The sequence below is a fragment of the Mytilus californianus genome, unplaced genomic scaffold, assembly GCF_021869535.1.
Source record: "Mytilus californianus isolate M0D057914Y unplaced genomic scaffold, xbMytCali1.0.p SCAF_3, whole genome shotgun sequence".
Taxonomy (NCBI): domain Eukaryota; kingdom Metazoa; phylum Mollusca; class Bivalvia; order Mytilida; family Mytilidae; genus Mytilus; species Mytilus californianus.
Window position 1 is genome coordinate 24,753,343 of NW_026262679.1, and position 19,174 is coordinate 24,772,516.

Sequence of the window (19,174 nt, forward strand, 5' to 3'; positions counted from 1 at the left end):
GAGATTTGAACATCGGTACACTACTGTTGTCTCTTAATAAATAAGAACCTACTTCCTAGATTTCAACACTATTTACTACTACTGATGATAATGATAAATAAACAGAAAAAGAGTGAACCGCGGTGTTAAAAAGTAATTCACGGCAAAATTATGGCGGACAGAGTAACTAATTCCTATTGGACTAGTTTCCACTGACAATCGTGGGAACCATTATAAATAATTGTATGTGATATATAAGCACCAATTGAGGAAATGGTTGCATAGCAAAGAACAAGATATAAATAAAAAGTATATACTACGATTGGAAATCGGATTTGTGACGTCGACAAAAATGACTCTACTAAATCTGGTTTGACTTAAAGAGTTTTTAACGACGTCAAACAGACCCAACGTGAACACGACGACAATTAGGCATACAGAAAATCAAATTTGCATCATCTACGATATAAATACCTAGAATAATGACATATTTTTTTTATACTGACTTGCTCAGCAAGAATATCAAGCGAACCCGCGAGTGCGGGTTGATATTCAAGCTGATGAAGTAAATATCATAAAATAAAATAACATTATTCTTTTTATCGGCAATTTGTCTACCAAAATGTTTCTTGATATAAAATATGAAATAACACGAGGTAGATAACAAACTTTTACGTATAAAAACTTAGAGCTAGTTGTTCGGTTTATGAATAACGTCGCGTGCATTGATTGACACAACTGGCGCGTATGGACACACATACGTGTTGATGCATTGTTTTGTGATGTCATTGTCTAATATTTCGAGTTTCACGTACTGTGCGTGATCTCAAAATATATTGAGTATCAGGATCAAAGAAAACAATGTACAAATTGTCGATATATTAGTTTATTATCAGTGTCTAGCATAAAGATTTGTACAAATATCAGTCGATCGACACAATATGAACCTCTTTCGTTTTTAAGGCTGCAAACACTCGGCAAAAAGCTTCAAATAATGACTTGCGGCTTATATTCAACGATATGTTCAAGGAATTTTGATAATCTCACCATGCGCAACCTGCAAGGGCAACACAACTGTTTACTCATTTTTAAATGTTTTTGTGGGTACACATATTAAAAGAGAGGCGAAGGTTACCAAAGGGACATTCAAACTCATAAGTCGAAAATAAACTGACAACGCCATGGCTATTAAGATATACTAACTACATGTCCATGTTTTGTTTATGTGTGTCAGTTTTTTTTTCTAATGATAAGACGACTTAATATCGCTTTCTTCCAAACTTATCAGTAATAAAAGAATACTCTAATATATGCTTGAAATATTTTCATTATATCAGTACGAATAAACTGATTGTCTGTTTGTCCACTACAATCTTTGATTCAATGAAATATATGACTAAAACTTTTTTTTAAATCAATATTAAGATACTTTTAAAAGAAGTTAAATTTGTCCCTATCCGTATGGAAACTATTCCTCTAAATTCTTATTTGTTGTGGTGGTGCTGAATTCATCAGTAATTGCACTAGAGAGTTAACTTTGTCTGCAATGGAATAAAATATATCAAATATGTCAAATCCAAGGCATATCAAAACACACGTTTATGCATAATGATGATTTTTAACTAACTTCCTGTCACAAGTATAACATCCATGTGTAGTAGGGCAGCAGCCTGTGTTGATGTCAGATAATAGATTCGGTTTAATATATTCATGACTTAGAACTTAACATATTATAAAGATATATGTCTATTGTTGAAGACCGTATATTGATCTCTTCATGTTATTGGTATTTTGTGTCTTTGAGTTGTCTCATGGTCGTATACCTAAAATCTCCTCGTAATCATATTAACATTAAGTCAATTAGTATTTTCTAGAAAGTTGACAAAATTTAAAAAATGAAGGGGAATGCTGACTTTCCATTGTAGAGCTAGGATAATTTAGTAATGTCAAATATTTTCTACGCAATATTAGAAGTAGACATATTTGACCTATAATTGTTAACTTTTTACACATTGAGACTTGGATTAAGAGTTGTCTCATTGGCACTCATACCACATCTTCTGATTTATATTGACATAGATACATGTCTATCAAGGAAGATCGTATGTTGATCTTTAGATGTCTTTGGTATTTTTTGTTAATGCAAAAATTAACAGTTGTTAACAACTGTAAGAAAATAGAATAAGGAAAATGTGAAAGTAACTAAATAATTATACGTTAAAGCAATCACCCGATTCCGTAAAGCCATTTGGTAGCTGAGCGAAAGTTAAAAAGAAACCCTAGGATAAAATTTACAATAAACGTATACATACCTATGCCTGGAACGCTAAGTTTAAAAAATGCAAATGGAAAATAAAGAACCACGCCCACTGCTAAATACGTGACAGCATACCAAAATTCGACCTTTACTGGTTCAAGGAATGGTGCTACCACTAAGTACACACAACAGATAAGTACCAGTATAGGTATAACTATCGGTACCTGTAAGATTTACACATGCTTCAAATAATTTAGCCATTTTAATTTTCGCCGTTGTAATTTCTTCACATCATATGTACGATTCAAGTGAGGTGAACAACCCAACACTAACTGGTATATTTTTGTTTGGAAAATTTCATAAAAAATAGAAATGTAAACGTTTGTGACCGATTTCACTGCACAGAGCACGTGTTTTTGAATTAACGTTAAACAGATAAGCTTAAGATCAAACGCTTTAGAAACCAAAACAAACAGCCACTTAAAGGATCAAAATAGAACAGCTAAAGCCATCTTAGGTCATCTTGGCCTGATGCCACCTTATTTAAATCATGAGAAACTTTTGTTGTTTCATTTTACATTTTACATATTGTATCGCCAGGAGCTATCTCTCCTGTATACGACACATGATTTGGTTAAAAAGCCAATTTTTTGGAATTTAGAGCTTCTAAATTTTAAATGAATCGATTTCGCCACATCTATACATAGTTGTTAGATTATTAGGTAACAAAAAAATATAAAGAAAGCAAAAAAAAATTAAACATTAAATGATTGAAAAACATTTGAAAAAACAGGAAAATTCATTTTTATCAATCAACATCTACAGCTTGTTATTCTCACGTCCTAATTATAATATTTTCCTTTTCTGATGAATTGTTACCTTTAAAGGCCTTTTAGTATCTTTCATTTTAAATCTTAGTACTAGGTTAGCAATCATTCCAAATCCATAAAACAACCACGTCAAAAATCCCAGCAAATTCAGCAGTAGTCCTATGTTTGAGGGTAATATCATAATAAAAGATAACGCTACCTGAAAATATTATATTTTACAATTAACTTCTGCAAAGACATACATTTACAGATTTGGGATCATTCAGCATTGAATACATAAGACAAAAGTGGTGATTTTTAACAAATCTGATAAAATTCAAAAAGGCCATAATTTTTATATAATAATGAAACTGTAAAGTTAGTGAATGAATATAAATATCATGGTATTATATTCAAGCCTTCTGGCTCTTTTTTCTGAACCCATTAATTATATAATTATCTAAAAAGGCTTGTAAGGCAATATTTTGTATTCGCAAATCATTATACTCAGAAAATATGAATGTGAATTTACATGTCAAACTATTTGATGCTTATGTAAAACCCATTTTGTTGTATTGTAGTGAAGTTTGGGCCAAGAACAGTTCTAATTTTGAAGTATATCATGATTCTTTTATACCTAGCACAGTGCAGCTTAAATTTGCAAAATACATTTTAGGTGTGTACAAGTAAGCAACTAATATTGCTGTCCTGGGTGAATTGGGTCTTTGTCCTCTCTCTGACTGCATCTAAGTCTAATATCAGTTACTGGTTATAGTTATTAAAGGCTTTTATTACTTAAAAATAGTATATTTGATAAATTAAAATATTTTTCAAATTGTATTGGCTTTGTTTCGTTTGGAAAAATCAAGGTACCTTTTCCAAGTCAAAATTGATTTCATCTATTGTGAATAAACTAGAGGAAAGATTTAAAAATTATTTGGAGGGGTTACTTTATAAGGATGACAAAAAGGCAGGCGGCACTAAGTGTAGAATATACCGTAATTTTAAAACAAATGTTTGCAGAGAAAAATATGTATTCACAGATATTGACAAAAAAAAGCATTACAACATTTGTAAAAATACGAATTAGCAACAGTAACTTATATATTGAAAAAGGTCGATATCTGAAATTGCCAGAAGAGGCGAGGATGTGTAAACTGTGTAATTCAGGAGTTGAAGATGAATTTCATTTTATTATAACATGTACTGAACTACAAAAGCCAAGGGTCGAATTATTTAGAAACATTATTTCTGTTATACCTTCTTTTTCTAATTTTTCTGAGTTTGAGAAATTTAAATATATAGTTAGCAGGAATGACTTAGATGTATATAACATATGTATTTAGGTGTCAACAAGATGTATGATATGAATCTGTCTTTAAAACAAGAAGTATAATACTAATCACTCTCCGATGTATAAATTTTATTTCTACTGAATTAAAGTATATTTTCATTGTTGTGTTGTAACTTGTGAATTCTTTGTAGTAATTTATAACATGGGACTTAACTCTAATCAACTCGGCCGTGGTATCAGTGATTTTAATTGTGTTGTTCAATGTATTTTTGTTTTTTATAAGTTTGTTCCAATTTATAATAATTTTGTAATTGATAATAGTTCAATGTTTGGACTTTAACCAATAAAAAATACTTACTTACTTAACACGTACTTACTTACAATGAAATTGTCCATAATACGTTTTAAATTCTACTTAGCTCGATTAAGCAGTACATTGCAGATGTTACTAAACGTAGACACAAGTCAAAAGTGTCAAACGGGGACTAAAGAGAAAAGACCATAGTCATTTAGAACCATGGAAGATGACGAACAACAATTATCCCTTAAACGAATTCCATTTTTACCTAACAATACTTAAAAGTTTAGGGTGAACTTAAGTGTTCTGAAATGTAATTGTTAAGCTCTAATTTTAGCATTCAATCGTTAACATAACCTGAGTAACCAGAACTGCTTTTGACTACTACTTACAAACATATCAGTGGTTACATGTATATCTAACGTATTGAGATGTCAATATGTATTTTTTACAGTAATTCGGCATAATTTTGAGAAATACTTACAAAAGCAAAAGACAACGGTACAATCAAGGAATGGACACGGGGAATAATAAAGCTGAAACAAAGTGGATCACAATGAAGATTAAAACGCACGATCGCCACACTCTTCTCCCGTTGGTAGAGGTCAAAGAGAGCATGCAGTTAATTATAACCATAGAGATATCCGATTATGTAAACAACTAGAAATTAGGTAAAACTCATCCACAAAAATATTCTGTCAACAACTTCAGTCTTATATATTATTACTTACTATCAATATGGTAGATGGTAATGGTATGTTTGAGTTGATGTTTAAGTAACTAAGACACTCTGGAAAAAGTCCTTCCCTTGCGGTAGCAAAGATGATTCTTCAGATAAAAAAGAAAAAATAGTGCAACGAAATAAAATGTTGGTGCACTTAAAAAGCATAAAAAATAATGCTTTACAAGTGGTGGGAACATTGGGTTTACATACAAGATACAAAGAAAAAACGAATAAGAAGGAAACATCTACCAGATTGTATGGTATTTTTAAGGGGTAAGTGTTGCTCAGTCTTTAGTTTTCTATGTTGTGTTTTGTATTTGTCTTTTAGTCGTTTTTTGGTTTTTGCCATGGCATCGTCAATTAGTTTTCTAATTATGAGTTTGGATATTCCTTTTGAATCGTCCGCTTCTATTTTATATTCAGCTGTCAATGTCAACCTTAATACTCAAAATAACTAAATACTACATATGAGTAAAATATTCTACAGAACAATAACTCTATTTTTTGTTATTATATTATAAAAGAAAGATTCAAATATTTTTCAAAACAATATCAAAATTCTATATGTATAAAACACTAAAATTTAACTCACCTACCAACAGCGAATCCCGACGAGTTTAATGACCCATAGACTGAACAAGCCACAGTTATAGGTACTAGTACTACTGCTCCTGGTAGTACGTATTCTGCCCAGGTCTAAAAACAATATTTATAATAAGTTACGCAACCGAATTATACTATTCAAACCCGAGACGAGGAAGTGAAACAACTTTGGCTGAACATAGTTTAGATATATTTGCTTTAGTGTCAGTCTTTGTACGAATCAGGCAATTTTGAAAAAAATAAAAACATGGCAGGAAAAAAACCATCGACCTAACCATCCTATTTTGAAGATGCCCTCATCGTAGATCTTTCATTTCTTCGTGTTTGGTAATTCGAGAAATCTCTAGATAACTTTTGGTTAGAATAATAGCAAATTATGGAGTTAGCTCCCCTTAATTGTTGATTTTTAGTGCATTTCAACCAAATTATACCTTGAATTACCAGAACAGGAAAAGGAAACGAATGTTATATTCGTGCACCATTATACATTTTGAACATAGATTAATGTCAACTTGAGTGGGTTTTTGTTTGTCATGTTTTCACCACTGCCTGATTCTTAGGCAGATTGGCACTTAAATGGAACTACTACAAGATTAGTCTATATTTTTATTTTACTTTCAAAGAGAGTTCAAATGATAATGAAAATGATCGATACAATTCTGAATTACAAAAGTAAGCCTTTTTCACCTTTAATATATATCATTAATGTTAGAACCATTACAAGCAGGAACTGTTTACCCTTCCGGAGCACCTCCATTTTTAAATAATGTTCACATTGCTTTTGCTTTAGCTCTCTGTGTTGCATTTAGTGACATTCTGTTTCAATGCCATTTCTATATGTATAACGGTATTGTCTATATGGATTAAATGTTTATATTTCGAACTTTCAGATTCTGCCATGTATTGGAATTACAGAATTGACATTTGCCGATAGACTATTAATTAAGCAATGAGAGATCAGATAATTTGAGTGAAATAAATGATATATATAAAGTAAAGTTCATTCCAATCATTAGCACGGAATTTAAAGCAACACCTCTGGAAAGACTAACTGTTTGAGGATCTAGAACATTTTGTGAATTAATGAAGACACTTATATTTTCTTTACTACTAAAAGAAGATCGTTCGGATTTTATTAATTACTGCTTGATCAAAGATGATAGAAAACCAAAAGATAAAAAAGAGCATTTCGTGCACCATATGCACATTATTTTTTTTTCTTTTAATTGAAACAAATATTTCGAATTCAAAAGAGAGGCGAAGGATACCAAAAGGGACATTCAAACTCATAAGTCGAAAATAAACTGAAAACGCCATGGCTAAAAAAGAAAAAGACAAACAGACTAACAACAGTACACAAAACAACATAGAAAACAAAAGACTAAGCAACACGAACCCCACCAAAAACCGGGGATGATCTCAGGTGCTCCGGAAAGGTAAGCAGATCCTGCCCCACATGTGGCACCCGTCTTGTTGCTCATGTAAGTACAAACCCGGTGATATGTCTAATTCGGTAGGTCACATTCGGGGGAAGGGGACGAGATTGTAGTTACGATAATTGGAACATATCCGTCGTCATCTGTGAAACAGACATTCCATAACGGTCAACCAACTCGTGATGGAGTCCGTAAAATTTACGAAGGGATGATTTCAACTTCACCACTTGGAACTCTTGGTTTAATAGCTTCCTTGTAAGCAGTAACCCTCTATCAAGGAAATCATGATAGGAAATACAAGCCCTGGAATATCGTTTCAACTGGGAGATATATAATCCGTATGCAGGCGCTGCTGGAATGTTGCTGCATAGAAAGGAAAGTTCACAATTGGGAAGCTGAAATCATCTCTTTTGTCGTAAAGTTTTGTTCTCAACCGACCCTCATTGTCAATTTCTAGATGTAAGTCAAGATATGAGGCAGACTTAACTGTATCTGTTGTATCCTTTATCTCAAGGTCGATGGGATAGATGCGTTCAACATAGTCACCAAATTTTGAATTATTTAGTGAGAGAACATCATCTATATATAGCGGAAGGAAAGTAAAGTTGAAGGATACTTCTTTTCTTTCTTCCTAAGAAGTTCCTGTATGAAGTCAGCCTCATATGAATATAGGAACAAGTCGGCAAGAAGAGGGGGCACAAATGGTTCCCATGGGAATGCCGATTGTTTGTTGAAAATTACGTCCTCCAAACGTAACAAATATGTTGTCAATCAAGAAATCAAGTATCTTGTTAATGTCAGTTTCAGAGAATTTTTTGTTTGAATCAGAGTGTTTTTTTAAAAAGTACGATTTAACCCTCCCTAAGACAAGAACCTTGTATCTACTTAAGCCATTCTTTTTTATGAAACAAAGCATTACCAACTCTTTCAATTTGTCTTTTAGTTTGGAATGGGGAATACCTGTTCAAAGTATCAAACACTGAAAAGGCAGCAAATTACGCACACTGCTGTGACGGACCCCCTGTATATCTAAAGAATCACTTTAGACACATCATTTTTCCCTAGCTTGTTGGATTTCAGTTTTGCAAGAGACAGACAGTCTGTCATAGATCACGAACGTTCGTTCTTTTGACATTATAACCAGCTTTCCATGTCGGTGGCGCACATGGTCTTGTTTCGTTTGGAATTGAAGTGATTCCCTACACTGAATTTTAACTGACATCGGTTAACTTGCTTCACATATCAAAGGCAAGGATTTCTTGTGAAAATAGGTGAATGTTATGTAGTTCCTTGGGACATAGTCATTCTTCTGAGGTCATGGGAAAACAAGATGACTGCAAGACCTCTTCGCAATCCCTGAAGACTGTTATATACTAATAACCACAAATATATTGCATGACTATTCCAGGAATCTTTACCCTTGTAACATTCTTGTATAACTCACCCCTGCAACAGCCCAGGATGACAAATACTCATCTTTATTTAGTACAGCAAAGTAAGATACATTCACCAACAAATAAACCACCAAAACAAGCAGTACAGAGGTAATGATACACAGTGGTAAGTTTCTGTAAGTATATTTATCATTATCTTCATCATCCTCGTCTCTAGTTACTATGTTTGTGTTATGTGTAGTGGTTTGCTGACTGTTGTTTGTTTGTTCGTTAGGCCTTCCGGTCATCACACTTTGGAGTTCGATTATCGTACTTAGAATCAGAATTCAACCCATCAAAATGCTGTTTTGAACACAAATTTTGTACTCCGAGTACTCAAGTAAAGTTTTATGACCGTAGGCTCAGGTGTTGTCTGTGTTTTTTCTCACCTTTATATTGATATTAAGACCTTTGTGAAATTAAAATCACATAGAAAGTATTTGACTTACTACGGATTCGGTTATAAAGAAAGTAAATAATTCAAAATATGACATAAATTGTTAGAATTCTAAAATGAAGCGTGAGTTTATGTTCAATCATCATCATATCACCAATTATTAGTGAATCGAGAAAAAAGCAAGAAATATGAATCTGCACATAAATTAAAGCAAATTAACTACTACAACTAAACCAGAAACATATCGAAGGAATACAACTTTTCAATATTTTTTTGTGTTTTTTGCTCAGTTCTTAAAGATGAGTGATAATGTTCATATGCACAATTATAAAAATAAGAAGATGTGGTATGATTGCCAATGAGACAACTCTCCACAAGAGACCAAAAGACACATAAATTAACAACTATAGGTCACCGTACGGCCTTCAACAATGATTAGTCTACAAATAAACAACATAGGTCCATAAAAAAATCAAATCAAAAATATGTCTAGATACTGTGGTAAATGAACAAAAAACCGATGTCTTCTCTAAAAACTAACTATGTTTTTTTTCAAGTAAGCTACCTCTTTCCTGTTAGCCTGTCCAACATTAAAATAAGGAGATGAGGTATAATTGCCAATGAGACAACTATTCAACAAAGGACAAGGATGTGAACAACTATTCAAGTCCCCATACGGCCTTCAACAATGTGCAAAGGGCAAACTCATACCATATAAAATGTTAAGCCCTTATATAATATTAATAGGTCGCATATAAAGCGATTTGCATTTAAACGTTTGTCTTTCCCAAAAAGTACATTTTTCCTTGAAGATTATACGCATTACCGTTTTGGTTTCTTTAATTCCTCGACAACAAAATTTAACTGAGCCCTGTAAATAAAACGAGATGTTGTAAGAATTAATAATTAATCTTGTGAAAAAAATTTAAAAGATTTTTTTAAATGTCATTTATAGCAATAATGAATACTATTCTTATAAAAAAATATAAGTCCTTTAAATGAAAAGAAAAAAAAACAATCCTTTTCACAACTCTCGAAATTGTTTACATTCAATAAAGAAGAGGCAATAAAATACAAAATAACTTCTTTTACGTCAGAACTACCAGATTATCTTAACAGAATTTTCACCAACTAGAAAATCCTATTTGAAAAGCGGAAGACTTGTGCATGGTGCTTTCTCCAATACAATCTTATTACAGTGCAGGAAACAAACTTTCATCGATTAGCATTCTATTCTATTTTATTTACTGGCTGCATGGTGCTATCTATGTTCTATGGAGAACACTCACGTGAGCTGTGAGTCCATTAAAACTTTCCCTATAGGGATTGCCATTATGTACACTCCGATAAAAGAAACAAAGAGTGTTTACCATCCATCGAAAGCCCACAGTCCACTATAAACACCAGATACTATAGTTGTTGGGTTGTCTATAGTCCCATCAAACCCAGTCGTTAAACTTCCGAGCTGTCCTATATAAAAAAAACAGAAACATTATCTTTATTCAGAAAATTAGCCTGCGAATAACTAATATTTAGTACTACTTTTCCTTGTGTTGAACTTGCGGTGGCAAATCATTTTAAAACTTGCTCTTGTTGTTTAATAGAGTGTAAAAACTGTCCATTATAATACTGATAGATGTGTCGTTGAAAATAAAAAAAAGAATGACTTTGGAGATTACGGACAGTATTAATAACATGATGAGAATGTTATTGTTTATTTTATTAATTCAGTTTTTGTTAAGCAGACATTTGATGTTTATTATACTCTGTTTAATGGGAGTCCCTACCACCAAAGCATAAATTTCAAATGCATGCTCATTCATGTTTTGAAATTGATCAAAACGAAACCCTGTCTTTACGTTTTCTGATAGTGTTTGTACATTTTATTCTCTTTTTAACCCTGTATTTTCGATTTTTTCAAAAAAAACATTCCCTTCTACTGTCTTGTAAATTTCCGATTCTGATATTGCATTTGTATTCGCCAGAATACTCTTTTCACACTCATTTATATTTCCAATGAAGACAGATGAAGGACTACGCATAAAACTGAACAAAAAAAGTATAATTTTAACCTTTATTTTTCCCCTCACTTAAGTGATTTTTTTTTGCACTTCCTAAAATATTGTAATTGAAAATGCAAGTTAGCCAATAATAATTGGTATCCATTTTCCAACAACTTACCCTCACCACCAAGTTCTTACCTTTTGCTAGTGAAATGATACCGCCAACAATAATGATTGTTAATCCTGCTAACTTCAACGTTGTGAATAGTATCTGGGTCCTGGCAACTAGGCGTACACTTATACAATTGGTTATACCCGCAGATACTACAATATAAAGTTATTTGAATTGTGTATTGTCTTTCCACCAAAACACATTTTTTAAGAAAACAAAATATCAAATTCTAAATTTATCAGGAGGATAAAAATTGCATATATTTTACAATTCAAGGATATATGTTGTCCTTTATTGAATGACAGAAACCAAGAAAACAACATAAATATTTGTCATCAACAATTTTTCATCTTCTTTTATTATCTATTAAAACAACGGTTTATAGTTTCATTGTAGACCAAACAAATTAATAGCTTACATAAAACAAAAGCCGCTATTATTTTCTTTGTTGCTTCATTTGGCCCACACTCATCAAACACAGCTTTCGAGATATATTCGGCTACTGTTAAACTTTTAATAACTTGTCCTCCAGGAAAGATCAAAAGTTGTGCCCAGGTATACATAAAAGCTGGAAAAGTTCCGAATGCAGCCAATAAATATCCAACGTCACTTCCTGATTTTGGGATGATCAATCCAAGTTCTGCATATACAAGCGCGCCTGAAATATTGAAAAAATATACGCAAGCTGTTCAACAATAATTAACCGTGAAAAAATTGTAATGAAGAACAATACAGATAAAATGGTCAGATTATCTACAGTGAAAAAAAATATCTAAAGTGTGTAAGTATCTCATAATAATTTTTCAACACTTTACTACTACCTTTTTTGGCGCCGGCAAAATAGCCACTCCCTTTTTTTTAATTCGTCTTTTTTGTACTCTTATCATACATAAAGCAATAAATAAATAAATGCATTTTGTGAATTTGTTATGGTCAAATTTATTTACTTAATTCAACAACTTGTTCGTCTGTTTTAACTAAGTACATTTAAACCATATCTATATTATCTAATGTTGGTGAATCTATAAGTGTTACATACCCATCAAAGATATTAGTCCACATCCACACCATGTTATAAGACAAAAAGCAACGGATCCGGTATTCTGTAATACGCCTTTCGGGGAGACAAAAATACCAGAACCTGCAAAAGTTATAACTTTAAATTTATTACCAACTCTTTTATGTACAGCATCTTTACCGACTCAGTCAAAATTTACAAAATGGATTTTTTTTTCGAAAGGATGTTTTAAATGTGTATAATGTATATCAAAGATACTATGTATCCTCTCAATATTTTGGTCTATTTACAAATGAAATCAGTTGCACTACTTTCTACGAAAATATGAAAGAAATAGTTTTATTTTGAACGTGCACTCCGGCGTTCCGTCGTTCTTGTTTTAATTTTCATCCACCCAGAATGTTCCAGGTACCGATCAATGAACTTTTGGATATCATATCTAAGACTTAAAGGATTTGTTAAGGACAATGGATATTTCAGGGTTTTGTTTTGTACCTTTGACATGATTTTAAAGATCCGCGAAAAAAAACCTGTGGAAGCCGATTGCCGACTTGACCTTAGATAGATGGGTGACCACTCCATTCCCTTTTTATAACCAAGTGGTTATATGTAATAAAATGAAAATTTACCTTTTTGTTTGTGTTTTAACTGCATGTTTTAATGAAATTCAGCTAAAACACCCAGAGTGCAGTGAAAGTAACAAACGGCCAAAAATAATAATATGTACTGCATAAAAAATGCAGTTTGAATATTTTAAATTGAGTACATTGTAGAATTGACAATTTAAGCACGACGGGTGCCACATGTGGAGCTAGATCCGCTAACCTTTCCAGAATACCTGAGTTCACCCCGGTTTTGGTGGGGTTAGTGTTGCTCAGTCTTTAGTAGGGTATGTGTTGCTTTGGAGACTTATTTGTGTTTTCGTCATTTTTCGATTTTTTTATATGGTTTTTGTCGGAATCTCTTCGACTTTAAAATTTTAATTGCCATTTTGGTATCTTCAGCTTAATTTTTTTTGCGTTTTCTTTTAATTCCTCTTTGTATTAATTGCTCTTTAACATTTGAAACTTGCGGATTTTCAATAATTGGTTTCTAGTACCACTAGAATAAAGTCACAATTGACAAGTTGGTGAAATGAAGTGACATTGAATGAATTCTGAAGATTCTGTTTTAAATCATATTTACAAAAAGAAAACAACCCCCCCCCCCCCCCAAAAAAAAAACATAAACAAATATACAAGCACTGAGGTATAACGCTGCAGATACAATCGTTCACAAGCAGAAGTGGTATTGATAACGATAACATGATAAGTGTTTATAAAATGTGAATTCCAGACTATTGGGTTTAAGTTATTATAGTATTTCCTCCCGTTTATGGTTCTGTTTACAAAAATGTAAAACCAAACTATGTGGTATGGGTTTTGCTTATTGTTAAAGGCCTTGCGGTTACCAATAGTTTCTTACGTCTACATCATTTCGTCTCTGATAGAAAGTTGTTTCTTTGGCAATCATACCACATCTTCTTACTTTTAAATTAATAAGTAAGGACTGTGTTGGGTAAGGTTTAATTACTAAAAACACTATTCAAGCAGTCAATGCAGACAGAAACCTTTGATGAACCATTTGTATGTTTCTCTAATAGAAGACACTATTGAAAAATGTCAAAACAAGAGGAGCTTACTTTTATTTTTAGACGATTGAATAGAGTAATACTAAGCCCTATCAGTCTGGAATAATATTGTATATAGATTACCTATAATAGTTCCTACAATGATAGACACACCACTGAGGAATCCAAGTCTTCGTTTCACAGGTATACCTTCTGTTAAAACTGTTGTTGAAGAAGTACATTCACTATCTGCTGTTTCATCTTTCGACTTCATTCTCAGAAATATTCCCATAAAATGGAAAAATAGTTAGCTTTAAAGGATAAAGTAGTGTGGAAAAAAAATCACCAAAGATACAGGCTTATAATTTGGTGCGCCAGACGTTATCATAAGACTCATCAGCGGCGCTCCAAATAGCTCACCAAAGATACAGGCTTATAATTTGGTGCGCCAGACGTTATCATAAGACTCATCAGCGGCGCTCCAAATAGCTGTTTTCTTAACTTTACCCTGATTTACTTTTCATTGTCATCTTATTGCAGATATATTTATCCCTGTGTTTGACTGTCTGGGTCTTGTTTTTATTTGTCATTTCTTATGTTTCCTGTCTTGAATTGCCTCATTGTCTAAGTATTCATAGAATAATGATGTGTTTATCACTGACTATACGAAATAGTTGCCAAGGTTGAAGTCATAGTATACGATCCGAAGAAAAGCTAACGTTAAAAGAGTTAGGTTGTTCTGTTGAGGTCCTTTGTTTTTTATGTTCCACGACTGAGTTGTTAACATTGGATTCCAGAACAATGTTTAGGTTCCGAGCGAACCGGAAATAGTTAATCTAGAAACACGTGTGCCCGAAAATCAGTATCCTGCCTGCGTTTTGTTACTCTTATTGGAAGTACACCACTAATTCATAGCCCCATTGCTTTCTATGTTAAATTCCTTTATTTCAAGCAGGCACAGCTCTTTTGTCTTAAGTTCAAATAAAGTGACAATCATTGCATGTCAAAGCAACACCTTATGGTGTATTGTACTGACAAAATCAACATACCTTTAATGGCATATAAGAGAGAACTGGTTTCCGGAACTTCGGATGTACCAAAACTGAAAAACAGGCAAAATGTACCCTCCTTTTTAAATTTCTTGCAATTTTTTTTATTATTCACAATTATAAGTCAAAAAGTGTTCTACAATGATCACCAGTCATTCAGCTTTCATTTGATACAAAATTACCCAAATATTCTACATATTTTGAAAGTTACACCCATGCGTAGGACCTATTTTGTGTTAAATATGTACTACTTTCTGGTATGTGCTTTCTGACCGGGCCCGAATTAGTGGTGTTACACCTATTATTAAAAAAATATCAACAAAAACTATGAGCAAATTAGAAGTAAACAATTTCTATTACTATATAATCAAATGTCCTTTTATTTGGTTTGAGTGTTCCTGGTGAAGGTAATTCCAGAAAAGATCTTCGGACAAAGGTAATTTCTAAAGTATTAATTTCATTTACTAGCACCCACTCATTACCGGGCGCATTACATTTGCGCGAATTTGGGGATTAATTTTTTTTTACGTTTGCGCGCGTTCATTTTAAAGGTAACACAGGTAAAAATACAAATTATTCATAATACGTATGACTTTTAATTACTTATTATGAATTTTGAACATACTTGTAAATTTGAAATATATGTTTTTCATATTGAATTCTAAAAAAATATAAAGTGATCACGAGAAATGCCGTTATAGCTTAAGACTTTCATGTAACTTAACTGCGTATATTTCAGAGTAGATAGTATTCTTCTTCCTAATTTTACCGAATAGTGATCGCTTTAGTATTATCTAAATCAGTTTAAAAAGTTACGTCAAGGCGCACACAAGGAGTTTTGTCTGTCAGAAACAAGTCGGAGGAAAAAATCATTAGTGTACGATGGATTTACTTTCCGTATCGACAGAACACTTAAGCCCAGGGATATTTTATGAGGATGCACGGTAAATAATTGCAAAGGTATTTCAGCAGATTCCCTATTCCTCCGATTCTTTGGGCGTCACTACATTCAGCAGAATCCAGGCGTTCTACAAACGGCCTGGAATCATTCCATTCTCACTTCAATGAGGAATTTTATTCAGCACATCCATGTACAATAGTATTTTTGTGTTTTGTGTTCTCTTAAAGCAGTGGGCTTCAAATATATAGAACATTACGACATATAAAATCAGTATTTTTAACATTTAGATTTGCTTTGTTTGTACATTTTTATCTGTGTATATTTCCAGGACTAAGTGCCTGTGCATAATAAAACAGACTTATCCTGCTCGAAAATAATAGTTAAATAAATAATTAAGTATAATCTTCCTGTATTTACCTGAATTTCCTGTAAAAGAATGGGCGCAAATGTAATCAAAAGCTGCGCGCAAATGTAACGCACCGCTCATTACTACTGAAGCACTGTTAATCCCCGCGAACATCATCAGCTGATAAGTCAGTGCTTCAGTACGGACATCATCTATAACAATTGTTTCTTAAATTCTCCGTTGATAAATTAAGAAATTACTAAGAAAGTTAACCAAAGTTTTAACTCCCTCGGGCAAAGTTGACCTCAAATAAATTTGGCTATTGCAGGTCCCTTTTGGTCATTTAATTAGTTTCTCGCGTATTCATGTATTAATACATGATCCTTGGTTTTTAAATATTTGCATTGGTTTGAGAGTATCTGAAGAAAGCGATTCGGACGCAAAAAAAAATATGGAGCGTTATTTTCATTTCATATCACCACACATGATGAATATTGTTAATATGATACTCCATTTAATTATAATAACCAAACAAAATTCAAACTTTATCTTGTCTAATAATATCATATATTTGACACAAAATGCTTCATGATTTAATCTTGGTTGAAAGTCCGGTTATTAATTTTCGGTTTGTAGGAAAAGATACCTACACGAACAAGGAAACAAAAAATGGAAGAAATGAAAAACAGTAACCTCATATGTTTATAAACTAAATGAGGATTTCAAAAGAGATCTTACCAAGTATATATATTGTATCGTAAAGGCTTTTTCAGATTGACTCTTAACATTTTTAAACATAATTATTATTATTATTTCAAGATATCAAAAATGATACATTTGAAAAAATTTACATATAATTTCTGAAAGACAAATGTCTTTTGAATCCCATCTTTATATTAAAATTATAATTTATATAAATGTTTAAAAAAAAAACCAAACATAAATGATATTACTTCATAATTATTTAATTTAACAATAAGCTTTGTGTAACTTCGTTATAATTGATAAAAACACTTCAATTCCGGTTGCCTAACTTTAAAGAACCTACATATAAAATGTATTGTTAATTTGTTCTCGTCCTGAGTAGCAATGTAATATTTGCCACTGGCCGTTGAGCACTTAGCAATCAATTTATCAGTATATATTTTATGTGAAACTACTCTTTTACAACGGGGGCAAGCGCCACCGGATTACTGACACCTGCGTCATCAAAACATATTATGTACAAGCAACATAATATAATTGTAGTAAAACATGTAATAAGATGGTTACAAATATTATATAAGTCTAAAAATTACATTAACGCTAAAGTTACATAATACATTGGTTTTGTCGTAAAAATACATTGCAATAACAAGGTCATATCTATTATATATTATATGAAATATGTCTGTCATCCATGAAAAGACATAAACACTCAAACTTTAAATCTAAAACTTTCGCACACAGTTCATGATATTATAAATTTGAAATTTTATCAAGTAAAAAAGAAAGTTCACTCATAACGTCTGTTAGAGATTTCTTTCCAATCTTATCTTAATTATAGCCCCAGAACAATCAATTAACTCAGATCACCTATCATGAACTGTAGTTGCACTAAGGGCGGCAACTCTGAAAAGCAGATTTCCATTTTTAGACTATCGAAACATGCTTGAACTGAACTGAATTTTAATAACATCTCTTGAACTGAATTTTAATGTGCGTATTGTTATGCGTTTACTTTTCTACATTGGCTAGAGGTATAGGGGGAGGGTTGAGATCTCATAAACATGTTTAACCCCGCCGCATTTTTGCGCCTGTCCCAAGTCAGGAGCCTCTAGCCTTTGTTAGTCTTGTATTATTTTTAATTTTAGTTTCTTGTGTACAATTTGGAGTTTAGTATGGCGTTCATTATCACTGAACTAGTATATATATTTGTTTAGGGGCCAGCTGAAGGACGCCTCCGGGTGCGGGAATTTCTCGCTGCATTGAAGGCCTGTTGGTGGCCTTCTGCTGTTGTCTGTTCTGTGGTCGGGTTGTTGTCTCTTTGACACATTCCCCATTTCCATTCTCAATTTTATTTTATTGTATGTTAGAAATTATTGTCTAGAAAAAAAAAAAACCTAACATGACGTAAAAAAAAAATTAATCGTTGCACCCTCAGCAGTGAATTAAACGTATAATTTACGTAAACAGATTGTTGAATGGGTGGAAATAGACTGACAATTGAAGAATACTCATAGTCCTGAATGACAAAAAAATATAGATAAGAATTATGTTTGTGTAATCTTACCTTTAAGTAAGCGATGAAAAAGTCATCAATATATAAATAAAGATAATGTCCATCAAGTGTTACAATTCGATATAAATTTTTGGTTTTAGGTTTGTACAAAACAGCCGCGCTCATCCATAAATTTCTACGAATGATGAAGTATACAATCATACAGTGAAACCAAATAAAATTTGCATAATGAAATATTCACATCTCTTATTTAGGGTGTTGAATTCCTTTTAAACAAATAAGAATCCCTTGAAATTTTATTCGGAAAAAAATTTGCGGATCAAATATAACTTACATTCTTTCATCACAATGCAACAAATATATGTTGTTGCCCAGGAGTCATTGAAAAAAATGTCACCTGATTTGTATCTTTGATGTTTGACGTCATTAACCATCCATTATGGATACAAAAAGACCGAATACCGCCATTCTATTCAACAATACCATTCTTTTTTTAAATTGCATACAGCAATTTTTGGTGGAATAATGGGATAATTTTCAAAAATCAAGCTTCTGAAAGTAAAAAAAGTAATTTTTAGAATAAAACCATATATACTACATTTAGGGATAGAATTTTATAAATTCG

The 19,174-nt window shown here is 32.3% G+C and overlaps 1 protein-coding gene across 7 annotated transcripts; it reads right to left on the bottom strand.

The window, feature by feature from the left end:
• Nucleotides 1-847: 847 nt before the first annotated feature.
• Nucleotides 848-18,902, bottom strand: LOC127734193 (b(0,+)-type amino acid transporter 1-like). 7 transcript variants are annotated; one of them, XM_052243934.1, is made up of 14 exons: nucleotides 18,601-18,773; nucleotides 15,082-15,134; nucleotides 14,177-14,343; nucleotides 12,445-12,546; nucleotides 11,824-12,063; nucleotides 11,432-11,557; nucleotides 10,601-10,700; nucleotides 10,057-10,101; nucleotides 8,845-8,968; nucleotides 5,954-6,057; nucleotides 5,369-5,465; nucleotides 3,116-3,265; nucleotides 2,292-2,460; nucleotides 848-1,520 (listed from the first exon to the last, which is right to left on the bottom strand). In XM_052243934.1, the coding sequence occupies exons 3-14, from the start codon at nucleotides 14,322-14,324 to the stop codon at nucleotides 1,456-1,458; spliced, it is 1,470 nt and encodes a 489-aa protein (XP_052099894.1). In that variant the 5' UTR covers nucleotides 14,325-14,343; nucleotides 15,082-15,134; nucleotides 18,601-18,773; the 3' UTR covers nucleotides 848-1,455. The 7 variants fall into 7 exon arrangements, 5 of the variants coding, with proteins under 5 accessions (XP_052099894.1, XP_052099893.1, XP_052099895.1 ...); XM_052243933.1 differs by lacking the exon at nucleotides 18,601-18,773 and adding an exon at nucleotides 18,884-18,902 and having other exon boundaries at nucleotides 14,177-15,134; XM_052243935.1 differs by having other exon boundaries at nucleotides 3,116-3,261; nucleotides 5,365-5,465; nucleotides 14,177-15,134.
• Nucleotides 18,903-19,174: the final 272 nt, after the last annotated feature.

What these genes read in the sequence shown, in the direction of transcription:
- LOC127734193 (XM_052243933.1), bottom strand. Translation starts at nt 14,324, where the DNA reads ATGGGAATATTTCTGAGAATGAAGTCGAAAGATGAAACAGCAGATAGT. An exon ending in TGGACTAATATCTTTGATGG is followed by an intron (nt 12,064 to 12,444) that starts GTATGTAACACT and finishes TCAATATTTCAG; the next exon opens with GCGCGCTTGTATATGCAGAA. An exon ending in GAATTAAAGAAACCAAAACG is followed by an intron (nt 8,969 to 10,056) that starts GTAATGCGTATA and finishes ATATACTTACAG; the next exon opens with AAACTTACCACTGTGTATCA.